Here is a 17,281-nt window from a genome sequence, read left to right on the forward strand (position 1 = left end):
TCAAAATTAGTCCAGCTATGGTTCAAAAATCTTGTTGCTTTGCTCATTTTTTTATTAAAAAGGAGTCAGTTACCTTACAACTATTCATAACCATTTATCCTGGGTACTATCCTAATTCTACCTTGTATTTTTTCCATCGATACACAGAGGGAAGTTGGAACAAGACTTAAGAAGGATAAGTCCAATAGAGAGCTCAGAATGGTAACTGAGAGTCATCAGGAACATGGAATATAGAATTATGGAATGGTAACAGCACAGAAGGAAACCATTCGATCTGTTATTTCCTTGCGGCTCTCTGCAAAAGCAACTCAACTAGTCTCACTCCCTTTACTTTTTCCCCATAGCCCCACATCTGTTTTTTCCTCGGGTGGTTATCCATTTCCCTTTTGAAACCCTTGATTGAATCTGTCTCCTTCACATTCCAAGCACTGTATTCCAGATCCTAACCACTTGCTGCCTAAAAAACTGATTTTCCTCCTGTCGCTGTTGGTTCTTTTTGCCAATCACCTTATATCGGTGTCCTCTGGTTCTCAATCCCTCCACCTATGGAAACAGTTTCTCTCCATCTACGCCGTCTAGACTCCTCATTATTTTGAACACCTCTATTAAATCGACTTTGAAACTTCTCTAAGGAAAACAGCCCCAGCTTCCATCAATATAACTGAAGTCCCTCATCTCCAGAACCATTCTCGTAAATCTTATCTGCACCCTCCCTGAAGCCTTCATATCTTTGCTAAAGTGCAGTGTCTAGAATTGGACACAATACTCGAGTTGAGGCCAAAGCAATATTTTTTAAAGTTCATCATAACTTCTTTACTTTTGTACTCTCTGCCTCTATTTATGAAGCCCACGATCCTGTATGCCTTTTTAACCACTTTTTCAGCCTGCCCTATCATCTTTAATGATATGTGCTTATACCCCAGGTATCTTTGCTCCTGTACCCCATTTTGAATTGTACCCATTGTATTGCCCCTCCACTTTCTTCCTCCCAAAATGTGTCACTTCAAACTTCTTGATATTATTTTGATAAATATAAATTTCATCTGCCACATGTCTGCCTATTCCACCAGCCTGTCTATATCCTCTTGAAGTCTAGCACTATCCTCCTCACGGTTCACTATCCTTAGAGTCATAGTTATACAGCACAGAAATGGCTCTTTGGCTCATCACGTCTGTGTCATCCATCAAGCACCTATAAATTAAAATCCCATTTTTCAGCACTTGGCCCGTAGCCCTGTATGCTGTGTCGTTTCGAGTGCTCATCCAAATACGTCTCAAATGTTGTGAAGGTTCCTGCCTCTACCACCCCCTCAGGCAGTGTGTTCCAGATTCCAACCACCTTCTGGGTGAAAATATTTTCCTCAAATCCCCTTTACACCTCCTGCCCCTTGCCTTAAATCTATGCCCGCTGGTTATTGACATCTCCGCTAAGGGAAAAAGTTTCTTCCTATCTATGCCTCTCATAATTTAGTATATCTCTTACCAAGCGCGCCCCCCCGCCCCCCACCCCCCCACCTCCTCAGCCTTCTCTGCTTTCAAGAAAACAACCTTAGCCTACCAAGTCTCACTTCATAGCTGAAATGCTCCAGCCCAGGCAACATCCTGGTAAATCTCCTCTGCACCCTTTCCAGTGCAATCACATCCTTCCTATAGTGTGGCAACCAGAATTGCATGCGGTACTCTAGCTGTGGCCTAAATAGTATTTTATACAGCTCCAACATAACCTCTGTGCTCTTTTATATTCTATGCCTCAGCTAATAAAGGCAAGTATCCCATTATGTCTTAACCACCTTATCTACCTGTGCTGCTGCCTTCAGGGATCTATGGACATGTACGCCAAGGTCCCTCTGATCCTCTGTACTTCCTAGGGACCTACCATTCATTGTATATTCCCTTGCCATGTTAGTCCTCCCAAAATGCAACACCTCACACTTCTAAGGATTAAATTCCATTTGCCACTGCTCTGCCCATCTTACCAACCCATCTATATCGTCTGTTATCTAAGAATTTCCTCCTCACTATTTACGACACCACCAATTTTCAAGTCATCTGCGAACTTACTGATCACACCTCCCATATTCATGTCTAAATCATTCATGTATACTACAAACGGTAAAAGTCCCAGCACCGATCCCTGTGGTACACCATACATCACAGGCTTCCAATCACAAAAACAATCTTCAACCATCACCCTCTGCCTCCTGCCACTAAACCAATTTTGGACCCAAATTGCCCTGGATCCCATTGCTCTTACATTTGGGACCATTCTCCCATGTGGGACCTTGTCAAAAGCTTTAATGAAGTCCATGTCGGTTACATCAACTGCACTACCCTCATCCACACAACTAGTCACCTCATCGAAAAATTCAAATTTGTTAGACATGATCTTGCCCCTGACATAGCCACACTGACTATCCCTGATTTAATCCCTGTCTCTCCAAGTGGAGATTAATCCTGTCCCTCATAATTTTTTCCAATAGTTTCCCTGCCACTGATGTTAGACTCACTGACCCATAATTACTTGGTTTTTCTTTAATACCCTTCTTGAATAATGGCACCACATTCCCTGTCCTCCAGTCCTCTGGCACCTCTCCTGCGGCCAGAGAGGTTTTGAAAATTAGTGTCAGAGCCCCTGCAATCTCCCCCCACTCCCCCCTTCCCTCACATAGTAGGCTGGGATGTATCTCATCTGGGCCTGAGGATTTATTCATTTTTATGCCTGCTAAAGCTACTAATACCGCCTCCCTTTCAATGCTAATTTGTTCAAGTATATCACAGTCCCTCTCCCTGATTTCTACAGCTACATCGTCCTTCTCCATAGTGAACACAGATGAAAAGTAATCATTTAAAACCTCAGTTGTAGCAAGACTTCCTTTCTTTTATATTCCTCCACCTCCCCACCCTTGCAATAAAGGCCAACATTCCATTTGCTTTCCTAATTGCTTGCTGTAACTGCAAATCGCCTTCCAGTCCAAAAACAACTGTTCACCACTACTCTATTTCCTGTCACTCATGCTTGCAACTATACTGCCACTGTCCCTTATATTCCATTGGTTTCAACTTTGCTGGCAGGAGTATTGTGTGGCACTTTATGAAACCCTTTTTAGAAGTCCACTTACACCATAGCAACTGTGTTATCCTCATCAACTCTGTTACCTCATCAAAAAAGCTTAGTCATTAGTTAATCATAATTTGCTTTTTAACAAATATGTGTCGGCTTTCCTCAAATAATCCATACGTGCCCAAGTGACTTAATTTTTATTGTATATAGTATTGTATTTGTTGATTATTGTATTTTAAAGCTTTCCCGCTGCTGGATTTAAACTGGTTGGGTTTATCTTTACACCCTTTTTTTGAATAAGAGTGTAATACTTATTATTTTCCTGCCCTCTGGGATCACTCCTGCAACTAAGGAGGATTGGAAGATTATGATCATTGTTTCTGCAATATTCATCCTTCCTATCCTCAGCATCTGTAGTTGCATCCCAAAAGTTATGGTGACTTAGCAGTTTTATGCAAGCTGGGCTTTCTAATTCTGCCTGTTTATCAATTTTTAGCCCATTCAGTGTCTCAGCTACCTCCTCTTCCACTATGACTTTGGCAGGATCTTCTACCTTAATAAAGAGAGATACCAAGTACTCATTTAGTACCTCAGGCACGCCCTATGCCTCCACACATGGATCCCTAATTGACCTCATCTCTTTTTATGCTTTGACTATTTATGTGCTTATAAAAGACTTCTAGGTTTCCTTTTATGTTAGCTGCCAATCTCTTTTCATGTTCTCTCTTTGCGCCTCTCATTTCCTTTTTCATTAATCCTCTGAACTTTTTATGTTCAGCCTGATTTTCTCTTGTAATATCGACCTGACATATGTCATAAGCACCATCGTTTTTCTACTTCATCTTACTTTCTATCCCTTTTGTCATCCATAAAGTTTAGCTTTGTTTGCCATACCTTTCCCTGCTTGTGGGAATGTACCTCAACTATTATGTTTAGCTAACTTGCTGGAATTTTTTGAGGAGGTAACAGAAGATTAATAAAGGAAACGCTGTTCATGTGGTGTGTATGGACTTTCAAAAGGCGTTTGATATATGTTACACAACAGACTTGTGAGCAAAATTCTAGGTCATGAAATAAAAGGGAAAGTAGGCACTTGGATAAGAAACTGGTTGAGTGACAGGAAACAGTAGTGATAAATGTTTTTTTCAGATTGGAGGAAGGTTTGTAGTGCAGTTCTTCAGGGGTCAGTGTTCGGACCCTTGTTCTTCCTGATATATGTTAATGACCTAGATTGTGGTGTGAAAGGCATGATTTCAAAACTTGCAGATGATACGAAGATTGGAAGTGTTGCCAGCTGTGATGGGGATAGACTTGAACTTCAAAAGGACATATACATGTTGGTGGATTGGGCAGACAAGTAGCAGATGAAATTCAATGTGGGGGAGTGTGAGGTGATTCGTTTTGGCAGGAAAGATATGGTGAGACAATATAAAATAAAGGGAGAGCCTCTAAAGGAGATGCAGGATCAGAGGGATCTTGGAGTAAATGTACAAAAGTTATTGAAGATGGCAGGACATGTTGAGAGAGCAGTTAATAAAACAAATAGTAATTTAGGCTTTATTAATAGGGGCATTGAGAGTAAGGAGGTCATGTTGAACTTGTATAATACAATGATTAGGCCTCATCTGGAATACTGCATCCAGTTCTGGGTGCCACACTTGAGGAAGGATGTGAAGGCATTGTAGAGAGTACTGAGGGGATTCACAGGAATGATTCCAGGGATGAAGAACTGTAGCAATGATGATAGAGAGGTTGGGATGGTTTCCATTGGAGAAAAGAAGGCTGAAAGGATACCTGATAGAGGTATTCAAGATCTGAGGGGTATGTACAGGGTAAATAGTGAGAATCTGTTCCCACTCAAGAGAACACCAAGAACTAAAGGGCACAGAATCACAGTGCAGAAGAGGCCCATCAAGTCTGCACCGACACGTGAGAAACACCTGACCTACCTACCTAATCCCATTTACCAGCACTTGGCCCATAGCCTTGAATGCTATGATGTGCCAAGTGCTCATCCAGCTACTTTTTTTAAAGGATGTGAGGCAACCTGCCTCCACCACCCTCCCAGGCAGTGCATTCCAGACCGTCACCACCCTCTGGGTAAAAAAAGTTTTTCCTCACATCCCCTCTAAACCATCTGCCCCTCACCTTGAACTTATGCCCCCTTGTGACTGACCCTTCAACTAAGGGGAACAGCTGCTCCCTATCCACCCTGTCCATGCCCCTTATAATCTTGTACACCTCGATCAGGTTGCCCCTCTGGCTTCTCTGCTCCAACGAAAACAACCCAAGTCTATTCAACCTCTCTTCATAACTTAAATGTTTCATCCCAGGCAACATCCTGGTGAATCTCCTCTGCACCCCCTCCAGCGCAATCACATCCTTCCTGCAATGTGGTGACCAGAACTGCACACGGTACTCCAGCTGTGGCCTCACCAAGGTTCTATACAACTCCAACATGACCTCCCTACTTTTGTAATCTATGCCTCGATTGATAAAGTCGTGTCCCATATGCCTTTTTCGCCACCTCACTAACATGCCCCTCTGCCTTCAGAGATCTATGGACACACACGCCAAGGTCCCTTTGTTCCTCAGAACTTCCTAGTGCCATGCCATTCATTGAATACTTCCTTGTCAAATTACTCCTTCCAAAGTGTATCACCTCACACTTTTCAGGGTTAAATTCCATCTGCCACTTCTCTGCCCATTTGACCATCCCGTCTATTTCTTACTGTAGCCCCAGACATTCAACCTCACTGTTAACCACCCGGCCAATCTTTGAATCATCCGCAAACTTACTAATCCTACCCCCCACATAGTCATCTATGTCATTTATATAAATGACAAATAATAGGGGACCGAGCACAGATCCCTGTGGTATGCCACTGGACACTGGCTTCCAGTCACTAAAGTATCCTTCTGTCATCACCCTCTGCCTCTGACAACTAAGCTAATTTTGAATCCACCTTATCAAGTTACCTGTATCCCATGTGCCTTTGCCTTCTTTATAAGTGTCCCATGTGGGACATTGTCAAAGGCTTTGCTGAAATCCATATAAACTACATTGACTTCACTACCCTCATCTACACACCTGGTCACCTCCTCAAAAAAATCAATCAAATTTATTAGGCAGGACCTCCCTCTGATAAAGCCATGCTGACTATCCCTGATCAAACCTTGCCTCTCCAAGTGGAGATAGATACTCTACTTCAGAAATTTCTCCAATAGTTTCCCTACCACTGATGTGAGACTCACTGGCCTTTAGTTCCCTGGCTTATCTCTACAGCCCTTCTTAAATAGCGGAACCACATTAGCTGTTCTCCATTCCTCTGGCACCTTCCCCATGGCCAGAAAAGAATTAAAAATTTGGGTCAGAGCCCCTGCGACCTCCTCCCTTGCCTCCCTCAGCAGTCTGGGACACAAATCATCCAGACCTGGAGATTTGTCCACTTTTAAGCCTGCCAACACCTCCAATACCTTGTCACTCCCTATATCAATTTGCTTAAGAACCTCACACTCTCTCTCCCCAAGTTCGATACCTTCATCCTCATTCTCTTGGGTGAAGACGGACGTGAAGTATTCATTCAACACTCGGGCTCCACCCATAGATTGCCCCCTTGGTCCCTTATGGGGGCCCTACTCTTTCCCTGGTTATCCTCTTCCCATTGATATACTTATAGAATATCTTGGGATTTTTCCTACTTTTACCAGCCAGAGCTTTCTCATACCCCCTCTTTGCTCTCCTAATTGCTTTCTTAAGCTCCACCCTGCACTGTGTGTACTCCACTAATGCCTCTGCTGATTTGCTTCCCTTGTACCTGCTAAAAGCCTCTCTTTTCCTTCTCATCGTAACCTGAATATCTCTGGTTATCCATGGTTCTCTGGGCTTGTTACTCCTTCCTATCACCCTAGAGGGAACATGTTGAGCCTGTACCCTCCCCATTTCCTTTTTGAACACCCCCGACTGCTCTTCTATAGATTTCCCCACAAGGAACTGTTCCCAGTCTACCTTGGCCAGATCCTGTCATATTTTACTAAAATTCACTCTCCCCCAATCTAAAACATTTTTTTGCAACTTGTCTATTTCTTTGTGCATAACAAGCTTAAACTGTACCATGTTATGGTCGCTATCACTAAAATGCTCCCCCACCACCACCTCAGCCACCTGTCCGGCTTCATTCCCCAGAATTAGGTCCAACATGCGCTGTCCCTTGTTGGACCTTCTACATATTGACCTAAAAAGTTCTCCTGTACACATTTCAAGAAATCCACTCCATCCAAGCCCTTAACATTATGTCTGTCCCAATTAATGTTGGGAAAATTGAAACCACCTAATATATTTTTGCCCTATTATTATTTTTACACATCTCTACAAATTGTGCACATATTTGCTCCTCAATTTCCCACTGACTATCTGGGGGTCCATAATAAACACCTATTAATGTGGTTGCCCCTTTTTTATTCCTAAACTCTACCCACAAAGTTTCATTCGATGCCCCCTCCAAGATATCATCTCTCCTTACTGCAGTAACAGACTCCTTAACTAATAATGAAATGCCTCCTCCTCTTTTACCCCCTCCTCTGTCTCACCTGAAGATTCTACATCCTGGAATGTTGAGCTGCCAATCCTGCCCTTCACTCAACCACGTCTCAGTGATGGCTACTATATCACAATTCCACATGTCAATCCTCAGCCTTAACTCATCCATTTTACCTGTAATGCTCCTGGCATTAAAGTAGAGGCCATCCAGCCTTGCCTTACTCCCTTGAAGCATATTGCAGCTGTACTCCCTCTGACTTGATTGTTTTACTGTATTATGATGTGTCCCTATTCTGCTAACATTGTGTCCCCTCCCCCTGCCGAATTAGTTTAAACTCCTCCCAACGGCACTAGCAAACCCGCCCATAAGGATGTTAGTCCTTCTCTGGTTCAGATGTAGATCGTCCCGTTTGTACAGGTCCCACCTTCCCCAGAAACGGTCCCAGTGATCCAGGAATCTAAAACCCTCCCTCCTGCACCAACTCTTAAGCCATGTATTCATCTGTGCTATTCTCCTATATCTGAGCTCGCTCGCACGTGGCACTGGGAGTAATCCAGAGATTACAACCCGAGAGATCTTGCTTTTTTAGTCTATTGCCTAACTCCCTGAATTCTTGATGCAAGAACTCATCCCTCTTACCACCTATGTCATTGGTACCAACATGTACCATGACCTCTGCCTTATCACCCTCCCCCTTCAGGATGCCCTGCAGCTGTTCAGTGACAGCCTGGACCCTGGCACCAGGGAGGCAACATACCATCCTGGAGCCACGTTGACGACTACAGTAGCACCTATCTGTTCCCCTGACTATCGAATACCTTATTACTATTGCTCTTCCTCCCTTCTTCCCCTCCTGTACAGACAGGCTGCTTGTGCTGCCAGTAGCTTGGCTCTTTCCACACTCCCTGGAGGAACCAGCGCCCTCATCAGCCTCCAAAATGGAATACCGATTTGCGAGGGGGACCCGAGGGGACTCCTGAACTACTTGCTTGTTTCTCTTGGACTGCCTGGTGGTCACCCATTCCCTTCCTTCCTCAAGTCCCTTCACCTGCGGTGTGACCACCTCTCTAAATGTGCTATCACGATGCTCTTAGACTCGCAGATGCTCCACAGTGTCCCTAGCCGCCGTTCCAGCTCTGTAACCCAAGCTTCCAGGAGCTGCAGCTGGACACACTTCCTGCACACATGCTGGTCCCGGGCACTGGCAGTGTCCCTGGCTTCCCACATGGAGCACGAGGAACACATTATGGCTTTGAGCGCTCCTGCCATGACTTATCCCTTTAAATTAAACCTTTTAAGTCATTTACCCTAGGGCCCTTCTTTCCTGATCCTCCTTACTGTGGAGTATACAAACTGTAAACCACAAAAAGACCTTAAACTATAAGCGAATAAAGTAGTAAATACCTTACCCACTACTTAGCAGTGATTCCTTTTCCTTGTAGCCACTACTGCTGCAGCACGCTCTGAAGATTTAAGAAGTTGGATAGCAAGGAAAAAATGCAAACAGCACCTTGTCCCCTGTGCACCGAATTCCCACTTTGCACCAAATTCTGAATACCCACCAAATTCTGAATACCCACTCAGGATGTGCTCACTCTCCTGTTCCTGTGCAAGCACACAGTAGCCTGCACAGATTCAAAATAATTGGCAAAAGGAGTAAATGTGATGTGAGGAAAATCTTTTTCACCCAGAGGGTGGTTGAAGTCTGGAACAAACTTCCTGGAAGGGTGGTGGAGGTAGGTTCGATTTGAGATATTCAAAAGGGAATTGGTTTGCTACCTGAAGAGAGAGAATGTGCAAGGTTATGGGGATAAGGCAGAGGAGTGGGACTAGGAATGCTCTTTCAGAGAGCCAGTGCAGACTTAATCGGCCCTTTGGCCTCCTGCACTGTAAAGATACTGTGAACTGTACCTAATCCATTTCTTTTTCAAAGGCAGCCCATTGTTTTGTTACATTTTACCTGCAAATCTTTGATTCCAATTTACCTGGGACAGATCCATTCTTCGTCTACTGAAATTGGCCCTCCTCTAGTTAAATATTTTTATGCTCGATTGCTTCTTGTCCTTTTCCATAGCTATACCATATGATATAATGATCACTGTTCTCTTACTGACACTTGATCCACTTGACCCACTTCATTCCCTAAAACCAGATCCAGCAATGCCTCCTTCCTCTTTGGGCGAGAAACATAATGCTCAAGAAAATTTTCCTGAATGCACTTCAGAAATTTTTCATCCTCTTGGCCCTGTAACACTATTTCTATCCCAGTCTATATATTTAGGCTAATTAAAGTCCCCCGTTATCATTATTCTATCGCTTCTGCTTAGAGTTTTCATACCCAATTATAAGTGTGATAGAGGTGACCTAGATGTGGGACATGCAGTTAAATAGGTACCTTACATTGAAATGATAGGACATTTTCCTTTCTTGTTCTTACAAACATTTGAGTACACCATGCTACATGTTGTTGTCTCAACTTTGCATCCTGATTATGTTGAAATCAAGACTCATTGTACAGTCACATATTCTGACTCCTCCCAAAGTCTACAAGTTCAAAACCATAGTAGGTGTAAACAAACCACAACTACCGTTTAATTACCTAGTGTACTTTCCCACTGTTTTAAACTTTGGCTTTGCTTCTAGGCATTGCCTTTCTTGTTGGTTTCTCAAGTTAAAAATGTAACAAAACTGGAACTTCCTTACAGAATGTTCCTGGGACTATATTAGAGTTTACCATGATGAGGGGAAAAAGTGCTCTTGAAGTTTCTCTGAACCCTTTAGTTTGGATTTTAGTTGTAATCTCATTTTCTGGCATCCATTATTTGAAGTAACAGCCACTTAAAGAAGTGCTGAAAGACATGCAGACAGCATAAAAGGTGTAATAATATGGTTGTGATTAATTGAACAGTGTAATTACATTGTATTTTGCACCAGATTTATTTCCATTTCATTTTGCATTGCAACATTTTTTAAATTGTTTATGTCCTTGGATGATGCACAATGAAAGGCTGTAAAATGTGGGGATTAGCTCTGTAACTTGAAATAGTTACCTAGCCATATATGTTATCAATTATTACTGTAATAATTGTTATAGACTAACTTTTCAAAAAAGTTTGATCAGGCTACTTCTGCTTGTCTTGTTGCAGGGAGGTGAAAGAGGCCCCAAAATCCAATTTCCAACTTTTAGCAGCTTTATCTCCACCATCAGCCAGAAGCAGGAAGCCATTGGTGGCATCAGTTCTCTCACAAAAGCTGTCTTACCTAATGCCAAACATGGTAATCGAATGTCTGCTCTAGACTAATGTTGATTGCTGCTTGTTGTGAGGTTGTGTTCAAATGTGCTTTTGTCTGTTTGGCAGCATTTTGTAAATAATTCGAGCTCCATTTTGAAATGTGATTCTTATTTCATTTTTCAAATGATTTTTTTTCTTTTGGGACCTCCACACTGTACACCCAAAGGTCAAGCTGATGACATGTTCTCTGAACTCTGCTGATGGCACTTTTGAACTTGCTCCCAGAATTTGTGTCACCCTTTCAGAAGCCTTAAAATTAGGCTGTTCAGGAGTGATCACAGAATTGTTACAGCACAGAAGGAAGGCCATTTGGTTCACATTAAATGTGATGGAAATCTGGAAGTCTCTTCTCTCAAAATGGTATTGAGGCTAGGTCAATTTGAAAATTTCAAAACTGAAATTGCTAGGTTTTTTTTTTAGCTCAAGGTATTAGGGCTATGGAACCAAGGTGAGTGGATGGAGTTAAGATACAGATCAGCCATGATCCAAGTGAATAGAACAGGCTTACTGGGTTGAATGGCCTCCTCATGTTCCTCTGTTCCTAATTTTGAGAAGTCATAAGGAATTGTAACAAATAAAACTCACCTTATTGTTGTGCAGTGCATTAGTATTCCAGCCCCTCTCAACTGCACTTAGTTAACTCACTTTACTTATGAAGTAAAATTCTAACAGTTGCTTCAAGAAGGGAAAGGTAGTTGGAGGATGCATTGGCAGTGTGATAAGTACTTGTAAGCAGTTTCCATTCTAAATATGGATTGGGAATTTATAATGTGGAAAAATATTAACGGGAAGTGTGTGCAAATCTAAGATGTTTAATATTGCTATTAAATTTCCAGTGGCATTATGCATACTGAGTCAGGACCAAGTGTAATCTTTGTGCAACAACAGGCTGAAGGACAAATGATAATTGGATCGGGGACTGTGGATGTAATTTGTTCCCAATTTTAAAGTCATATTGTGTCCTTATTTTTCTACTTTAGATTTTGCCATTAAATTATGATATTAGTGTAATTTGTCTACTAGAGAAATAAATGCATTAGGAACACAGGGATTTCTCTGCAATATAGGCTAAGAAGCTGAGAGATTCATTCAAAAATGTGACACCGCAACATCACTGAGTGTATTTGCGGTGTAACAAGTTCAGATAAGTAGTTCTTGTTATAAGTGGATGTAAGAATCTAAAATAACACCACAATGAAAACAATGTGCAGTAGGCATAGAGAGTGTGTGAAAGGCATAGAGTGTGTGTGAGAGGCACAGGAAGAACTAATGGCGGAAAATCAGAAAATTACAGGAAATATAACACTAAACAATATTTGGCTTATTTAGTGAACCCATTATTTCAATTTGTTTTAAACCTGGAAGACATTGCGTTTTTAGTATCGCTGCATTTGGTTAATTTTTTTTCATATGCAGAAAATGTAAAAAAAATCTTGTAATATTAGCATAAAAGCATTCCAGCATCAGATTTCCAGAACTCCATAATTTCCTTGCTGATTATGATGGTCTTAGAGTCAGGATTTGGATGCAGCAGAAAATAAAAAGTTATATAAAAGGAAGCTTAAAAAAGACAGCAAGATATGCTGTGTGAAATGAACAAAAGCTTGATTAATAAGATGGGTTTTGAGATGGCATTGAAAGGTGGATAAAGAAGTGGAGTGGGGAGAAGGATTTCCAGGGAGTAAGATCAAGGAGATTAACCGGAAGGGTGGGGGGTGGAGGGCAGAAAATGCCTAAAAGGTCAACATCTGAGGACTTATAGGTGCAGGATGGGATATCAAGCTGAGTACCGGGAGTCAATGTCGGTCAACAAGGATGGGAACGAATGAAAAGGTAGCTGAACTTTGAATAAATTGCAGTTTACTGAGGATGGGAGACCAGGAGAGGGGGTCAGTGAAGAAATTGGAAGAACTTTAACTCACAAGGATGGATGGTTTGGGGGAGGGTGGGCAGCTATAAGTGAAGCAAATTTTAGATTGAGACTGCAATTCAGTTACAACATGTCCGCTTCTGATTTTAACAGAGGCATATTTGAATGCTTGAGTAATCTGCTCCCCAAAGTTGGGCTTTAATTAGAGCAGGAGGTGGGCAATTATTGCTGTCGTTAATGCCCTGAGGAGATATTAATGAGCTCCCTTTCAATGAACTTTTACTTAGCTTCAAATTTAACCTGCCCACCTCAGGTTTTGCATGGCTCAGGAGCTGGCCAGTGAAACAGAGGCAGGTTTCAGCTGCAATTGAGTAGGTGGGTATTCAAATCCGTAATTGGCCAACCTGAATAAAAGTTCATTTATTACAGCTGATGTCTCAGCTTCCTCTGACAAAGGCTGGCAGAGAGTTCTTGTGTTGATACAGCTCTTTCTAAACTTTGGAGACTTTCAAACCGATAAGACCAGGACAGGAGGTATGTTGGATGTATCGACAGCACATCAGAAGTGGAAAACCATTCCCATCCATAACAGCAATGATGGCTGTAGTGAGATTGGGACATGCACAGGAGGGAGCCACATAAGCTCTACAGATGTCACAGAATCTACAGTTTACAGAGGTTCAGTTTCCCTGACTTCTTAGAAGAGCAATGCTTCCACAGGCTGAAGTTGCCATGTTGGGTGGTGGTACTCATCTGCAGATTCCTGGAAGCCCTGCTGCATGATGGCTCTGATAGCAAGCATTAACTGCCTTCAATCATTTTGCCTTTGGTTCCTTCCAGTGTGCTACTGGAGACATCTTCAGGATCTCTCATTCAAATACACGTAAATGCATAAAATAGGTGATGAATGGACTGTTTCCCAGTTCTGGGAGTTGTGTAAACTTTGTGTGTGTTGGCAGTACCCAGAATGAGCAGATACTCTGATGTCCCCAGGTACAGTGTGCAATCTATTGTACACGCGTGGCAATTGGTAACACCAACACAGGAACCAGGAGTTTTTATAAACTGCAAGGAATATTTGTCCATCAGAGTGCAGCTGGTGTGGAACCACGAGAAGAGATTCATGCAGGTGTGCGTCCAATTCCTTGGGAGCTTCAACGATGCACTCATACTGCAGCACTGCAACATTCCAGACCTTTCTTGTTCCAGGAATCCGACTTGAGAGCTGGCTCTTGGGGCATCAGGAATACTCCTTCATACTTGGCTCATGCAGCCTGTGAGGTACCCAATGAATGAGGTGTAGGAGTGCTACAACAGGAGCCAGACAACCATCAGATGTAAGACCATAAGACGTAGGAGCAGAAGTAGGCCATTCGGCCCATCGAGTTTGCTCTGCTATTCAATGATATATTGGCTCACCTGATAATCCTCAACTCCATTTTCTTGCTTATTCCCCATAACCTTTGATTTCCTTACTGATTAAAAACCTGTCTGTCTCAGCCTCAAATATACTTAACGACCCAGCCTCTACAGCCCTCTGCGGTAAAGAATTCCACAGATTCACTACCCTCTGGGAGAAGAAATTCCGCCTCATCTCTGTCTTAAATGGGCGACCCATTACTCTGAGATTGTGCCCTCTGGTCCTAGACTCTCCCACAAAGGGAAACAACCTCTCAGCATCTACCCTGTCAAGCACCTTAAGAATCTTACACGTTTCATTAAGATCGTCTCTCATTCTTCTAAACTCCAATGAGTACAGGCCCAACCTACTTGACCTCTCCTCATAAGAAAATCCCTCCATACCCGGGATCAACCTAGTGAACTTTCTCTGAACTGCCTCCAATGCCATTATATCTTTCCTCAGATAAGGGGACCAAAACTGTTCATAGTATTCTAGGTGTGGTCTAACTAGTACCTTGTATAGTTTTAACAAGACTTCTCTATTTTTATATCCATTCCCTTTGAAATAAAGGCCAATATTCCATTTGCTTTCCCTATTAGCTGCTAAACTTGTATGCTAGCTTTTTGTGATTCATGCACGAGGACCCCCAAATCCCTCTGTGCTGCAGCTTTCAGTGGTCTTTCTCCATCTAAAATAATATTCATCTCCTATATTCTTCCTGCCAAAGTGCATAACCTCACATTTTCCCACATTACATTCCATCTGCCAAGTTTTTGCCCACTCACTTTTAACCTATTTGTATCCCTCTGTAGACTCTTTGTGCTATCCTCACTACTTGCCTTTCAACCTATTTTTATCACCCGTAAACTTGATGATAGTATATTCGCTTCTCTCATCCAAGTCATTAATATATATCCCAATCTATTGGGATGTTGAAGAAGGTCTTCAGGTACCTAGATAGAACTAGAAGGCTTCCTTCTGTAGTCAAGGGTGTCCAGAATGATGCTGTGCTTCATCCTACACAATGTTGAACAGCAGAGAGGATTACAGATGGTGGAGAATGAACATCCTCCTCATTAGAAGAGGAGGACATAGCGAATGAGGGATGAAGGTTGAGTACTCACTGCCAGACCAACTGCTAGCATTACTACTTGGGATGCAAGGAATGCACTTAAGATATAAATGCTCAGCTGGTGTTGACTCAAATGGGGAAACATTAAAAAATGGAATTCTCTGGCCCATTCCCACCACCAGCATCACCCATCCTTACACCCTTCATTCCATTATAGTAAACAATCCTTCACCCATATTCTGCTCAGTGGACCTATCATTTTTCAACATTGTGAAACAAATGTAAGGGCAAGTTGGCACTTTGAATGCAATAATGGACAAGATGTGGAAGTGGTGCTAATCAATAAATCTTATGTTCATTATGCAAAAAGGAAGCTTAAGGCCATAACATTTTGCCAAACACCCATGTGCATACCCTCTGTGAATTACAATTTCAGTGCCAGTGTGATGCCAGGTATTTAGGATATATGTCCCAATGATTTGCTGATTGAATCAAACAACATGTTCTTCCGGCTGTTCAGAATAGGCAGAGTATAGATCATACTCAATTAGCCTGTGCTTGAAGAACCCCAAACAAAACACCTACTGTTCGATTCCATGATTGGGCAGCGCTTGCTGAAAATTCCTAAGTGCACCAATAGCTATGCTAACAACTGACCCACTTACTGGGCTTCAAAGTTTAAGATAATCAGTCACGTTCACAATGCGGTTCATTTATGTTTGCTGGAAGCGACATACATTCGTCTGCAGGGGCTCATTCTCTGCAACAAAAGGAATATATTGAAACTTTGCGTTTTTTAATCACCTAGAGCATGGAGAGCCTATGGCTCCCCAATCCTTTCTCCATGGCAATGCCTCAGCCAATCTGAGTTGAACTTGCCAAAAAAATCAGAACTCTTTCCTCCTTTGGTATAAGTTGCTGTGATTATTTGAACTTTGGCATTCTTGCATTTATCCTGATGAGTGCAAGAAGAAAAGCTTTGGCAACGTGCCTCTCTTCAGCAATATTCAAGTTCTGTACTATCAAATGACCAGTTTGAATTACAATTTAATGTTTTGCTTACTACTGCTTCCACATGGTGTTACCTCTGTCGCTTCAGAAGACGTCAAAACAGGTTGCTCAGATCCCTACTCTGACTACTGGTATGCTTTTGGCCAATGCCCTTTTTGCTTTAGAGCTACTGAGGACCCGCCAAATACAGCGCAGGGCAGACTTGGTTATTGGGAGATGAGGCAGTATGCCTGCGACCTACTGAGGGAGTGTTTTGTGTGGAGTTCCTGACTTCATTTTCCCTTTCACCATCAGCCCTCTCCTGGGCCAGCACCACATCACTCCTACCAGCCTGTTACAAACAAAATTAGTGACGACCAGTAATGCATTATAAAGCTATAAATAAGGTATCCTGTTTAAGGCAGCAAACAAGTTGACATCTAAAATCTGCTCAGCCATGATCATAGCCTGTTTGAACTTATTTGAGAGCTCTGCAGCTCTCATTCTCCTTCTCCACAGTAGCCCCAGTCTTGGAGAGGATTGCACCACTTGACAGATTATCCTAGCTGTCCCTGCCTGTAGTGACTACCAATATTCATTTGTGGGTTGCAAATCATCAGGTGAAAACCCAACTTAGTCCCTGACTGGACTCACTGAAGTGCAAATATTTGTGCTGATACACATATGTACACCATGTGACAGTACACTCCCAGAAGGAATGAGGTCATCTGAGGAATCCTTGTCATGAATATTCTGCAACACATACTGTATATTTAAAGTACGTGGAAGACAAAGGAAAGATATAATTTAGTCATTAAGCCTAAATCTTGGCAATGACCATACTCTCTTTCTTTAGATATAGTTCAGTCATTGATGAAATAAAATCAGGTGAATCAATGCTGGAGATGTGTAAATCTGCTATCTGCACGTTCCCTGTCTTTCCATCTCCGACATCTCTCTCTGTGCCACCTATATCCAGGAATTCTTCTTGTAAGTGAGCTGTGGCACCCACCTCCGGTCCTCTCCCTTGTGTTTTGTCTGCTCTTCTCCTA

General features: G+C 42.4%; 1 protein-coding gene across 1 annotated transcript in view; it reads left to right on the plus strand.

Annotated features, from left to right (window-relative positions):
* hectd2 (HECT domain containing 2) overlaps positions 1 to 17,281 on the plus strand; it is a 166,255-nt gene that overhangs the window by 13,999 nt on the left and 134,975 nt on the right. Inside the window, exon 2 of the mRNA XM_041209368.1 lies at positions 10,749 to 10,878. Within this exon, the coding sequence (XP_041065302.1) occupies positions 10,749 to 10,878 (130 nt within the window). The remainder of the gene's footprint in view (positions 1 to 10,748; positions 10,879 to 17,281) is intronic.

This window comes from Carcharodon carcharias, chromosome 17 (assembly GCF_017639515.1).
Source record: "Carcharodon carcharias isolate sCarCar2 chromosome 17, sCarCar2.pri, whole genome shotgun sequence".
NCBI lineage: Eukaryota > Metazoa > Chordata > Chondrichthyes > Lamniformes > Lamnidae > Carcharodon > Carcharodon carcharias.